The sequence below is a fragment of the Lissotriton vulgaris genome, chromosome 11, assembly GCF_964263255.1.
Source record: "Lissotriton vulgaris chromosome 11, aLisVul1.2, whole genome shotgun sequence".
NCBI lineage: Eukaryota > Metazoa > Chordata > Amphibia > Caudata > Salamandridae > Lissotriton > Lissotriton vulgaris.
The window spans coordinates 117,766,918-117,780,865 of NC_141699.1; the positions used below are offsets into that span (position 1 = coordinate 117,766,918).

General features: G+C 47.2%; 1 protein-coding gene across 1 annotated transcript in view; it reads right to left on the minus strand.

The window, feature by feature from the left end:
* GATC (glutamyl-tRNA amidotransferase subunit C) overlaps positions 1 to 13,948 on the minus strand; it is a 127,036-nt gene that overhangs the window by 45,268 nt on the left and 67,820 nt on the right. Inside the window, exon 4 of the mRNA XM_086942865.1 lies at positions 4,372 to 4,475. Coding sequence (XP_086798991.1) covers positions 4,372 to 4,475 — 104 coding nt within the window. The remainder of the gene's footprint in view (positions 1 to 4,371; positions 4,476 to 13,948) is intronic.

The window sequence follows — 13,948 nt, forward strand, 5'->3', positions numbered from 1 at the left end:
CAGAACATTGGACTCAGTTGACCCCCCTTCCTTTGTTGCCTCTCCAAATATGTACTTTGTGTGTGGCACCAAAGCTTACACCTGGCTCCCGAAAGGTTGGAAGGGTATCTGTTACATTGCCTTCGTTCTTCCCCCCACGTATGTAGCCCCTGCCAATCATCACCGGCAGAGGCGTGCAGATGACATTGGACAAGCCGACTCCACTGGAGCACAGTTCCTAGATGCAGCAAAGGGACTTGTTCCCCTGTGGGGCCCAATGGCAAACAGCCGCGCTATCCGACACCTGACCCAGGCAGTAGAAACAAAGATCAACATCACGGCTGGCATCCTCGCTAACAACACGGCGGAGCTTCAGGCGGTCCGCCTTGTGACCCTTCAAAACCGCCTTGTTCTAGATGTGGTCCTAGCCGATCGAGGAGGAGCATGCCGCATCATCGGATCCAGCTGCTGCACCTACGTGCCAGATAACTCGCCTTCAGTCTACAAAGCCATTGAACACCTCCACAGACTTACCTCGGAGGTTCACCAAGAGCAGGAAGGATGGTCGCTTGGGAGCTGGTTTTGGGACACTTTGAGGAACTGGGGTTGGAGGTTGTATTCCTTCATACTGATACCTGTTGTGATATTATGTGGGTGTTGCTTGGGAATTCAATGTCTACCCTCCTTGTGCAGCTTCGTTTCTAACTGTATGTGCCCAAAGACTTTGGACTTCCGAACTGAGCACATGAGTCCCCTCTACGAAGTAGAAATACGTGGCCTTATGGGGATAAATCCGAACTGACAAGTTGGCGAGACATGTTAAAAGGGAGGACTGTGGAATTTTAGTTTGCGAGCTAAACATCATCTGCGCCAGCTTGTCACCCACGTACGACGTGCACGACAGCCATTTTAGGTATCATGGTCTCCTGTCCACGATCGATCGCCAGCGCGCCCCTCTGACCCAGCAAGCATCCTCCGCGCACCCTGGCTCCCCCTCCCTCCCTCTCATGAGCATAACCCTTCTGCATGACCCTGTCCTTGGGAGTCACGCCTGCGCCTGACCAGCATCTCCTCTCCTCCCATGAATGCCCCTCTATTGATAAACCTTCCCTCCGTGCTCGATTGTCCACGCGGCATGAATACCACTCCCTTGATGACCCCTTCCCCCGTGTCCAGCTGTCCACACAGGTCCGAGGCCATCGCCTAAGCCGGGAGATATCATTTACTGCCCCTTATTGTATGAAGTCACTCTTCTTCAAAGGACCCTCTATTGATCAAGGCCTCCCCACCCCCCGGGATATGATCAGGCGCACACATCCTAAGACTCGGCGGAATACTCAGCTGCGTGATGACCCCCTCCTCTTATCAGCAGGTTGAGGACCTCTATTGTGGAGGTATATGGGGGTGGGATTGACACGAGGATTACGGGGATGTCTTTTTCCTTACTTCACAATGTTCTGATTGTAATAAAGAAAGGTCACATGCCATAAACCAGTGTATAAGAGGCCAGGCCTCCGAGAGGCTGTTAGAGCACCTCGAGACGATACCTTGTTGTCTGATCTGATGTGTTCTGCTCCGTCGGAATAAAACTTCTGTTTCCTGCCTTCTGGTCTCCGGCGCCTGCCTCATTGCTTGGTAATTTGAATGGTACAAAGGCGGTTAGCGCCGGGCAAATCTTGAAAAAGGTCATAGCCCTACCTTTTTCCACAATAGCAGTTATTTGTTTATACTGCGGTTTTGCGCTGTTCTGGTTTTTAAACAGAAAGAGGCTTACAGCTATTAAAGTTACCTTACTGTTCGTTCTCTATTCCATTTTAACCTCACTTTCTTTACACTTTCACTCTTTGCACTGCACTTGGTCCCATTTAGTGATCCCACGCATGGTCTACAAGTGATTGTGGACTTGACCCCAGTCCTATCAGGTGGATCTGGAAGTAGTCTCAATGGTCTAGAGACATCCCAGTCCAACCCTGTGGATGACCAGATGAGAAAATAAGATCACTAACAAGATTTTGATGGTAATCCATCTCTGGATCTTGGGTCTCACCTACTCTTGCTGGTGGTTGGATGCGTTGGATTATTAACTTTATAAAAGACCATTTAGTTATTCGAATTAGTCCTCTGATGACTTTTTGATTCTTATGGTTCTTTTTGAGTACATGATTGTCTCTTTTGTTGTTTAGACCCCCAGGTTTCTTTGTAGTTTCACCCCTACCTTATCACCTACGCTAAGCATCGACCCAACCCTTGTTGATGCATCACGTCTTTTTTGCCCACCTCATCCTCCCTTCTTCTCTCCTCTGCTTCATATTTACTTATGCATTGCTATTCTTGTTCTGGTTACCTTTACTTATTCTGTGTATTCTTCTGGTTAAATGTAAAGTGGTTAAATGTCCATGGGTGCTACAGCGCTATACAAAAAAATGTAATATATAAATCAAAAAATATTGCTTATACTGGAAAGAAGGGCAATGGAAAACACTTTACAACACAAACACTGCTGTATAATGTTCTGTCTATACTAAGGTCCATGTTCTTTGACTACCTCCTGTACTCTGAAACTATCCCCAAAACAGCACTCCTACACTCTCCCACAGAAACAGAGCTTACAAAACTACTCGGTCCAAACCTTTTCTTCGCCCTTTCATAGACTTGCCTGGCATGAATGAGCTGCCTCCTTTTCCTGTACGTGCAATCTTCATATACTTGTTCTATAACATTTGAGCGGGCCACTCCCTTCCACCATGTGCGGCTAGCGGTCCATAGTGATAATCAAGCACTCCTATGAAGAGAAATGCAGCAGCATACATCAAACTCCTGACCTCGACCTCGACCTCCCAAAGGTCCTTAACTATCAGTACCCTGCCTCTTTACCATTCTGTCATTCACTTTCTATTCCTTTATCCCTAGAGGCCCAGCAACCGAGAAAGAGATCAGTGAATTGCTCGCCAGAATGCATGATCACCACTCAGATGCATGAAGAGGCGAGGAACTGCTCACGCGCCTGGTGAATGGAGGTCTACTGCAAGTGAGGATGTTGCTGTAGCCACGTAGAGTTGTGTGTGTAGTATGCGTTTCGGGGTGCCAGGAATTCACTGTGCTATGCAGAGCCTCAGTCATCTATTAATATTATTTTCCTGTATCTCCACTATCATGCAATTTGCCTTCTAGCCCCACATCTGCCACAACACTGTGGCTCCAGAAATTCTTTGGTGAATCAGGGAGGGTTCTGTGCCTAGTGTCCAGCCAGTTTACTTTCTTTGTCTTTATTGGATCCTAAAAGTATGTTTAAGCCCTTACTGGACACAAGGTAGGGCCAAGAGCACAGGGGCATTTCTAGGGCAGCCATCAAGACAATCTACTGTAAGCTTAGCTCTGGTTAGTCTTCTATAGCCGAGTTCCAGGTTCTGTCCTTCAGGGATCCTATTCAAACCTAATGTCTCAAGCCCTCCCAAAATAGTGCACATAGAGAAAAGAAAATTAATGTGCCTAGTAGCCCTAGATTTCTCTTCCTCCACCTCCCTCCGAAGCTGTGAGTTCACAGGTAACAGAGAAGCAGCATGAAAGGTCTGACTGAACACAATTTGCCGCAATGGAGGAGACTACAATTCCTGGATGTCCAAGGATCTTATACCGGGCTTGTCTCAACAGCACTCTGGTATAATTTCTAACTCTACATCTGAACCCAATTCCTCTCACTTGAATTTCTGCCCCCTTAACTTCTATTGCTTTTCCTCCTGCTTTCACCTTTCCTCTCCTGTTCCTTCCTTAACTCTCCGATTTACTCTTTGCTTCTCCTGCTTCTTCTTCACAACCAGCTAATGAGGTACAATCTTTTTTGGTAAAGATCACTCCATTTGTAAGACTTGACCTTCAGTCTCCTCCTGTTCTCATCTTTCTTTTCTCTCCTAATTATTTTTATCTCGTCTACCGCCTCTTAGCACCTTAAGGTGGCATGCAGTGGTATGCAAACAAGCAACATAATCTAACAACAAAATACATGATATAACATGCAATTCTGAAGTAACAGAGAATATAAAGACTCACACTAGGGTGGCCTTGTTTATCTTTTAGAAGGAATGCAAAGAGTTTCTAGAGACTTAGACTCCCCGATAGGGCAGATCTATATTTACTCAAAGCTAGCATTGGCAAAAACAGTTAAGTTAAAGAAAAAAAGGTTGGTTTCCAAACCCACTTACCAAACCGGGTCTTGGTCTATCATCGGACACTCCCCATCATTGTCCCAGAGTACAGGTTTCAATGAGACATTTTAGGGCATGGTCATTTCAATTGCGTTCAGTATGGGTGTAAATGTATAGCTCATAGCTAATGAGGAACTCTTCAACGATATATAATATGCCAAGATTCAGGAGACATCTGCTGATACCATACCTGGAGGTGCAACAAAATACTCTTCTACAGTATGTTTGGCATTCTTCAACAGATCCTCAGCACAGTTTCCTTCCAGCGTTGTATCTTCCTGGAGGTACAGACACCTGAAGTAAGACAGAGGTTAGAGTACGTAAACCATCATCTATGCACCTTGGGACGTTTGCCACATGGTCATATGCCTTACTCCTATAGCAAACACTTTAGTGGTGGGAGTAAGGTGGCCATGAAATTGCATTAAACATGATTAGACTTCAGATTGTCCTACAGGGTTTTCCGAAATAGAGCTTTATAAGTAAGTGACTGGCTCTTATCTTGTCCAGCACTTATAAATGGGCTGGAGGGTGGAGGCAGGGCAGGCCACAAAATGCAGGACTGATCAACAGACTGCAAAATACAATGCAAAATAAACTAATGTACTATGGACCCGATGTGTTAAAAGATTTTGCAGTTGCTAAGCATGCAATTTGTAAAATCGTTGCCCCAAATCACAATGTACAAAAGGTACAATGAGATTCAAAAATGCCATTGAAGTCACCATCTACACATTGCTACTCATGCACACATTGTGACTTCTTACGATTCGGTAGGTAAGGTGTATGCATCAATCCGTTTCTACCCCAAGACTGGTCGCCAAGCTTTGATCAGTGAGAGCTTCCATTATGCAAATGTGGGCTCACACACTGGAGGTGGAGCATACTGCCACTCCCCCATGCCCTTCACCTCTTGCCTGTATTTATTTATTGCAGCCCCAATTACTTTTATGGAAAGAGGGCTGAAATCAAAAAGAAAACAAGCATTGGCAGAGCCAATAGGTCTGGCTTTCGGGACCTTCTAAGTATTTAGTTATGCAGCACAATATCCTTGGTGCAACAACATCAACTGTTGCGTGGCTAAACACTTATAAGGTCCCAAAGGCGAGACCTATTGGCTATGCCAAGGCTTTTTATTTTTTGTTCTTGGGGGAAACCGGGCTAGTGCCAGGATGGTCAAGGGTGAGTGGCAGGGAAGTGAGGAGTGAATGCCTGGAGGGACAAGGGTGACTGTCAGGCCATGGGGGTGAAGGGTGAGTGTCAGAGAGGTGAGGAGCGAGTGCCAGGGAGATGAGACGTAAGAGTCAGGAGGGTTAAGGGTGAGTGCCAGGGAGGAGAAGGGTGAGTGCCAGGGAGCGGAAGGGTGAGTGCCAGGGAGGGGAAGGGTGTGTGCTGAAAAGGGGAAGCATGAGTGCCAGGGGTGAGGGGTAGCTGCCTGGCCAGGGGGTGAAGGGCTAGTGCCACGGAGGTTAAGGTTGAGTGCCAGGTCAGGGGGATGAAGTTTGAGTGCCAGGTCAGGCGGATGAAGGGTGAGTGCCAGGGAGATGAAGGTTGAGTGCCATGGAGGTGGTTCGTAAGAGTCAGGAGGGTCAAGGGTAAGTGCCAGGGGGGGGAAGGGTGAGTGCAAGGGGTGAAGGGTAGCCGCCAGGCAGGGGGATGAAGGGCTAGTGCCATGGAGGTGAAGGGTGAGTGCCAAGGGGGCGAGTAGTAAATGCCAGGAGGGACATGGTTGAGTGTCAAGGAGGTGGAGGATGTGTGCCAGGGAGGGGAAGTATGAGTACCAGGAGGGTCGAGGGTGAGTGTCAGGGAGGTGACAGTTGAGTGCCACAGAGAGTCAATGCTGAGTGCAAGAGAGGGAGAAGGGTGAGTGCCAGGTGCAAGGAGTGACTGCCAGGCCTGAGGTGTGAAGGGCGAGTGCCAGGGAGGTGAGGGGTGAGTGACAGACTGCAAACAGTAGTGAGCTGGGGTCTAGGAGGAGGTGCGGACATCATCCCCGGGTGTGTGCCAGGCTGGGACGCACCAGTGCCAGGCCAGACTTGGGTGGATGCAAGAACCTCTGAAAGGCAGGTGCCAGGTCACTCGTAACCTTAGTACAGGAGTGGGGTGCGCAGGAGAAAGTAACATCTTCAAACAAGAAACTATTCAAAATCCTGGAAACTCCACTTTATGGTCTTGCAACCTTATGTGGAAAATAATTAACAAATTAATGTGCTTCTGTAGCGGACTTGCAGCTTCTTACAGCAACTTATTGAGATAAAGTTTGCATTGCACATAAGCCAAAGCTAACACAATGTGAATTAGTAACTGTGAAATTCGCAATGAACTACAGACAAGTTAAACAAGCATTGGCATAGCCAATAGGTCTCGCTTTTGGGACCTTAGAAGTATTTAGTTATGCAGCACAATATCCTTGGTGCAACAACATCAACTGTTGCATGGCTAAACACTTCTAAGTTCCCAAAGGCGAGACCTATTGACTATGCCAATGCTTGTTTTGTTACGGCAGGGGGCATCATAGGTAGCACAAGGAGGGAGGGCTAGTGTGAGTAATCGAATATGGACATCAGGAGGCAGGGTTCGAGCAAGACAATACAGACAACGGGTGGGAGCAAGACAACACGGACGGGAGGGAGGGAATGTACTAGCAAGTCAACATGGACAACAAAGGGGAGGGTGGGGGCAAGGCACCACGAGCAACAGAAGGAGGTAGGGTGGCAGCAAAGCAACATGCACAAATGGAAGAAGGGTATGGGAAAGGCAACATGGACAACTGTAGAGGGGGAGGGCGCAAGGCAATTTGGACAAGTGTAGAAGAGGTGGGGAAGACAAAATGGACTGCAGAAGGGAGGGTGGGGAAACACGGCTGCTGAGAGAGCGCAGACGGGTGAGGGGCAATATAGAAAGCAGAAGGAGGGAGGGCTATTAGGAGAAAGTCAATACAGACAACAGGAAGGAGGGTGAGAGCAAGACAACTCGGACGGAGGGAGGAAACTAGCAAGACAACATGGTCAACAAAAGGAAGGGTGAGGGCGGGGCACCACGAACAACGGAAGGAGGGAGGGTGGGGGCTTGGCAACATGCACAACTGGAAAGAGGGTGGGGCAAGGCAACACGGACATCTGGCAGAAGGTTAGGGGCAAGACACCCCTAGGGGGTGGGGTGGGAGGCAACATGGAGAGGAGGAAGGAGGCAACATGGAGAGGAGGAAGGAGGAGAAATGCAACACGAGAGCAGGAGGGGGGTGGGAGAGAGGGTGAATGGTGGGGGAAAGGCGACACAAAGGGTGGGAAGGAGGTGGAAGGGAACACAGAGAAAGGGTGGAGGAAAGCCAACACGGATAGCGGGAGGGAGGAGGAGCAAAGCAACATGGACAATGGAGAGATGGGTGGGGGGCTAGCTGAAACTTCTTCGACCATAAGCACACGCACAGGACTCAAGATATCACTTGAGGTAGGAGTGCCTTGGACAATCCTCGCACCCCGCACCTGGTCGAGGGGGTCTGGTTGGATACGTGTGGATCACTTTGCTGCCAGTAATCCAGGGGTTGAGGGGGGGACACACGAGGAATGACATCAAAGGGTTTCCAGCGCTCCCTGGCCCTTCAGTGCTCGCTCGCTGTAGGTCTGGCTGGTACGGCCTGGGTGTCTGTCTCAGCCTCTCTAAATTATGGCAGTGCCGAGGGTCTTGTTAGGGCTGTGCTGACAGCGCTGTGCATGCAGCACACGAGCAAATATTAGTTATTCAATACTGCACTCACATTAGGTGGGAAATGCACGCTTCTCTTACACTGCGCTGTTCAGGCCCCCCTCCCCCCCGCCCGCTTCGAGGCGCCAGAAGAATTACGAGATCCCAGTGGCACACGGTCTGCTCTTCAGAAGGCTAAACACAAGCACAATGACGCCTTTTAATTTCAAATGTGTTTTATTAATTTTTAAAGCAGAGATAGGCATCACAGTACATTGGAGAGGCATCAGGCATATAAGGCGAACGGGACAGACAGGCACGTCTTTCCTGCAAATTGAGTAGAAGGCGGAGTACATATGCCAAAAGAGAGATATGATACCAAGGTGATAAAGGATAAGCAGCATAAGAGTACAGAACTGGAGAAATAAAAACCAGACCCCCCGCCCCATTTCCAATCCATCCCTTCCCCCCACCCCAACCAGTGTGCCATTCGGAGGAATCATTTTCAGAAGTAATCAAATAGTGGATATTGCGAGCATGCATGGGATCACAGAGGTTCGCGCGGAGCTTCAGTAAGTCGCAGAATACGAAGATATACCTGGGACAAGTAACCTCATTAAATTCTTAGGACAAAAGGGATAGCAACGGAAGCCAGACCTTTGGAAATGTAGCAGTGGTATGTTCAAGTGTAGCCTGGATGAGTTCCATCCCCAAAGTGAAACAGAGCTTGTGGGGCCATCCCACGTGCGTGGGCTTGGTGGTGGAGCCCCAAAGTGATAAGACATGCTGTGTAGCTGCTTGCATGGCGAGACCCATTTGGCGACCCAGGATACATTTCAAGGAAAAGGTGAGTGCATTGGGCAGGCCCAGGACAGTGCAGGTAAAGAATCTCTGGATTTCGGTGTCGAAGGTGGAGTCAATGTCATCCAGAACTGCTTCCCAGTAGCTCCGGACCTCACAACAGTCCCAGAGGAGATGTAAATGTAAAAATGTAAATTGATACTTGTATAGCGCACTACTCACCCGCAAGGGTCTCAAGGCGCTTGTACGAATACCGCTGTGGAACCCATCCTGGCTTTCCCAGTGAGGCGTCCACTCCTGGGCACCCCCAAGGTGGAGGCCAGGCCTCCTTTGCGTTGTGGGGGCCGTTGTGGAGATTAAGCAAGCTATTACCCAGAGTTGCAGAGTGGGTCTCCATGATTGGAATAGGCACCGAGATGAGAATTATCAGGTCCGTGGAATTTTGAGCCCAAGACCCGCCGAGGCGGGGAATTAAACCCTGGTCCCGGGCTAGACCTCTGCATCAGGGTCTGCCGCTCTAATCATTGAGCCACACTTCTCCACTGATGAGTTAATGAGTTAATGTGTAATGTTTTGAGATCAAAAGAGAGAGCAAGGGATATTGTCACTCGGAAGTGAAAAGAGATACCTCCTTTTCCCCTGATAGGAATATTTATGCAAACAAAAGAAGGAGTATCCCCTACGTCAAGTTTTTGAAGAAAACTTTCGGAGGGTGAGTTGTTTGGCAAAAAAAGGAAAAAAGTCAACCTTTTTGTTTGGAAACCCCTCACTCACCACCTAGTGGTGACTTGCTTCATCATCGGGGTCCACCCTGGTGACCTAGCGTCACCAGGATGTGCTTCGACACCTGTATTACAGTGGAGCAGGTTGTGACTGTATGTGCAAAAAAAGGTGTTAAAAATTGTCCTGGTTTAACTTAACATAAATTTTTATTTTAAAGTAATCAGAACAATGTTAAAAATCACTGGCGAGATACTGGTAGGTGAGTTACGGCCAAGGTATCTCTATATGTGTCTGTGTGGCTTGGTCGACATGTTTCTACCATCAGGGCAGTAGCCCGGTATTCTTCAGGACCAAAAACAGGTGGATGGGAGGTGTGTGCCCCCTAAAAGGTACACCCTATCCTGATCCCCTGTAAACCAACTGGAAAAATAACCAGTGGTAGATGTGCTCATTCAAAATAATGAGAGCCGTCTGGTTACAAAAAAAGGAAAAGAGACCTGTAGGGAAAAGCAAAAAAGTACTGATTTCAGTCGAATTTTTATACTTTCCTGTTACGTCGTGAAGTGTCTCTGTGATGTGACTAATCATGCCAAGGGGAAGTGCCCTCCGAGTGATCAAGTATCGTGTTCAATACGTGTGGTTGGCAGGGAAATATTATCCGAGTATGCACTCTTATCAATAGGTGCTCGTGTTTGCCATGCAATACATATTTGTTGCCTTCATCAAGATTTACGGGCATGCACTTCATTTCAAATGCATGCATACAAGATTTATCATTCGTCTCATTCAACCACTTATTGTCTTTGTGCCCAGTGAATTTCTATGAGCGCCTTAGATAGGTGTGGCAGGTTGTGGCGTTTCCTCGTATGTGCAATGACACTTAGTTGCGCCAAAAATTACAGATAATAACAAACAAGACACACATACATATAACATGTAGGAGTACACACAGATTCCATGGTTCGAACTGGGGGCTTACTTGTTTTTAGCCTCTAAATTACTTCAACAGGCAGGGGGTAGGTTCTTCTAACCGACAAAACAATTTCTGAAATGGCGCGAAAGATAATAGTGAGGTGAGTATATAGAAGTAGCGCGCACCGAGCGAAGTGCCCGGCAGGAATCAAAGTAATCAATGGTCTTGGATTCCGTCTCTGTTGGGAAAGCGAGGGGCATTAACTTACAGTTTGCGGGAGAAGTAAACGGCCATTCACCTACTGCTATCCTCCTCTGCTCGGCTAGTGGTGCCGTGCGGGAGTCCCAACGTTAAATGGGAATTCCTTCCGGGTTGGGCGTGGTGCCGTGCGCCGGAGGGGGAGGAGTTTCAGGGCGGGACCTGGTGACGCTGTTAGCGCGTATGTTTGTAAACAAAGCGCGTGCCGGTTGCTATTCAGCGTTGAGGTGATTTAGGGATTAGGGTCACTAGCTAATGCTGATGAGTGGACGTCAGTTCTTAATGCAAGGATATTGTTACTAATCCCAGGATAGAAGTGCGTAGAATTATAATGCGCATGGGAAAGTGATATGAATAGAACCCACTGATAGCGGGTGGAGCTAGATGTGGGAAAATAACTTCAGTTATGCAGGTGGGGCATGATTAGTCACATCACAGAGACACTTCACGACGTAACAGGAAAGTATAAAAATTCGACTGAAATCAGTACTTTTTTGCTTTTCCCTACAGGTCTCTTTTCCTTTTTTTGTAACCAGACGGCTCTCATTATTTTGAATGAGCACATCTACCACTGGTTATTTTTCCAGTTGGTTTACAGGGGATCAGGATAGGGTGTACCTTTTAGGGGGCACACACCTCCCATCCACCTGTTTTTGGTCCTGAAGAATACCGGGCTACTGCCCTGATGGTAGAAACATGTCGACCAAGCCACACAGACACATATAGAGATACCTTGGCCGTAACTCACCTACCAGTATCTCGCCAGTGATTTTTAACATTGTTCTGATTACTTTAAAATAAAAATTTATGTTAAGTTAAACCAGGACAATTTTTAACACCTTTTTTTGCACATACAGTCACAACCTGCTCCACTGTAATACAGGTGTCGAAGCACATCCTGGTGACGCTAGGTCACCAGGGTGGACCCCGATGATGAAGCAAGTCACCACTAGGTGGTGAGTGAGGGGTTTCCAAACAAAAAGGTTGACTTTTTTCCTTTTTTTGCCAAACAACTCACCCTCCGAAAGTTTTCTTCAAAAACTTGACGTAGGGGATACTCCTTCTTTTCTTTTGTTTGCATAAATATTCCTATCAGGGGAAAAGGAGGTATCTCTTTTCACTTCCGAGTGACAATATCCCTTGCTCTCTCTTTTGATCTCAAATCCTTGGCAGCGCACAGCTGTGAGAGTCAAACACATATACAGTGGCATAACGGAGTACGTATAAGGACAACATGGCTGAGAATACAGGCTTAACTTATTCCACGGAAGAAATAGACTCGATCATGAGTGACTTAAATGTTTTTGCAGACGCAAACATCAGCAACACCATCTCTCAAACATCTGAGTGGGAAAAACTGACAGAAATGAAGCGGAACCGGATCAGAACCATACTGCATGGCACAATCATGAAAGAATATGTTACCAACAATATAGCTCCTAAGGGCCTGCTAGTTACCAACGCACCACGCATCTTTCTGGATGATCCAGAATTTAGAAAAGACTGGGCCCTAATTGTGTGGCACTGCACGCATGACTGGATTATATTGATCCTAAAAACTGCCATACGTCTGTCTGAGAAAATCCAGATAGAGATTCAAGTAACAGAAACTCAAATAAAAGCCAGCATCAAAGGCTACAAGCAAAAATTGGATGACTTAAACAAGGAAGTTAATGAATACAAAGAAAACCTACTACAACAAAAAACATTGAAATTCCAAAAAGATCTGAAAAAATTTTCATTTGTGAAGGTCTATCCTTATTCAGACCCGGACTACAAAATATCGGGCCCACAAGATCAAGACTCTGACGCCGCGAGCAACACCTCCAACAGCTCAAATAGCAGCACCGGATCCAGTAATGGGACCCCGAGAAGGGGACAGAGAGGTGGATACAGAGGGAACAACCAATGGCCCCAATACAGCCATCCCCTCCAGAACCCCTACCAACAACCACCACCAAACCCATACCAAATACCACCTCATTTCCAAATGTACGGATGGCAACCACCCTTCCAGCAATTCCCCTTTCCACAGAACCAATTCCGTCCTGCTTTTCACAACAGAGGCAGGCGCGGAAGGGGACGCAACAAAAGCGGGAACAACGTCCACTGGGAGGAAGAGGACAACACGGGCAGCATCACCAGGAGCAAATCAGGAGCGAACAAGGCCGGCCCCAGCAATGCGAGGAGCTAGTCACGAACTTATCATCACGCACACTAACCATCACAGAATCAAATGTGCTTAATAAGGGACTAGGCTTTGTACCTACTGCATCCCTAGATAAGTTCAAGTTACATTGCGAATTAGCTTCCTTTTTCCGCAAACTCAAATTGAAAGCCTTCTTCGAAAAGAACCCAACCAATGAAAACACAAGTAACGACCCAACAGACACCCCCAATGAAACAGGTCTCAGGTTACGGTCGACCTTCATACCTCCACCACACTCGGTTCCAGTCGAGATTAACACTTTTGAACAGGCAGTATTCAATGATGTAGAAAAATTGGAAGCAAAAGGCCAGTTCTACAACAACACCAGAGCTGAAAACAAAGCCATATCTGACCTGAAAAATGATGAAACCATAATCATAAAACCGGCAGATAAAGGCGGAGGACTTGTAGTGATGAATAAGGATGACTACGATGCAGAATGCAGACGCCTACTAGGCGATACAAAAAACTATCAAATACTGCCCAGGGATCCAACTGAAGATTTAAGGATTGAAATCACCAACATGGTGGAAACAGCTGAAGCCCGAGGTTACATCTCAAAACAAGAAGCAGACTATCTGAGCAAAACCGATAATAAAATTCCTTACTTCTATGTGGTGCCTAAAATGCACAAGGGTAAGATCCCCCCACCCGGCAGACCTATTGTGTCAGGCATCGGCTCACTTCTTGAACCGTTATCAAGATTCAGTGACTTCTTTCTGAAACCTATTGTACAGGGAACATCCACGTACTTACGTGACACCAAAAGTCTATTGAGAACTTTAGAGGACATCAAAATGGAACAAGACTATATTCTCCTCAGCTTTGACATCGAAAGCCTTTACACAAACATCCCGCAAGACGCCACCATCAATGTGTTGGAAAGAACCTTGGAAAACACCACCTGGAACTACCACACACCAAAACAGTTCATCATACAATGTGCCACCCTGGCCCTCAAAAGGAACTACTTTGAATATGAGGGCACACTGTACCTACAAGTAGGGGGTACATCTATGGGCAGTGTTTTTGCCCCTAGTGTGGCGGGGCTCTACGTATATGACTTTGAACTAAAATACATCTTGGCAGAGGATAATCCATTTGGTAGCCACATAAAATTTTGGCGGCGATACATAGATGACGTCTTCTCCATATGGCAAGGCTCACAAGAAACTCTTA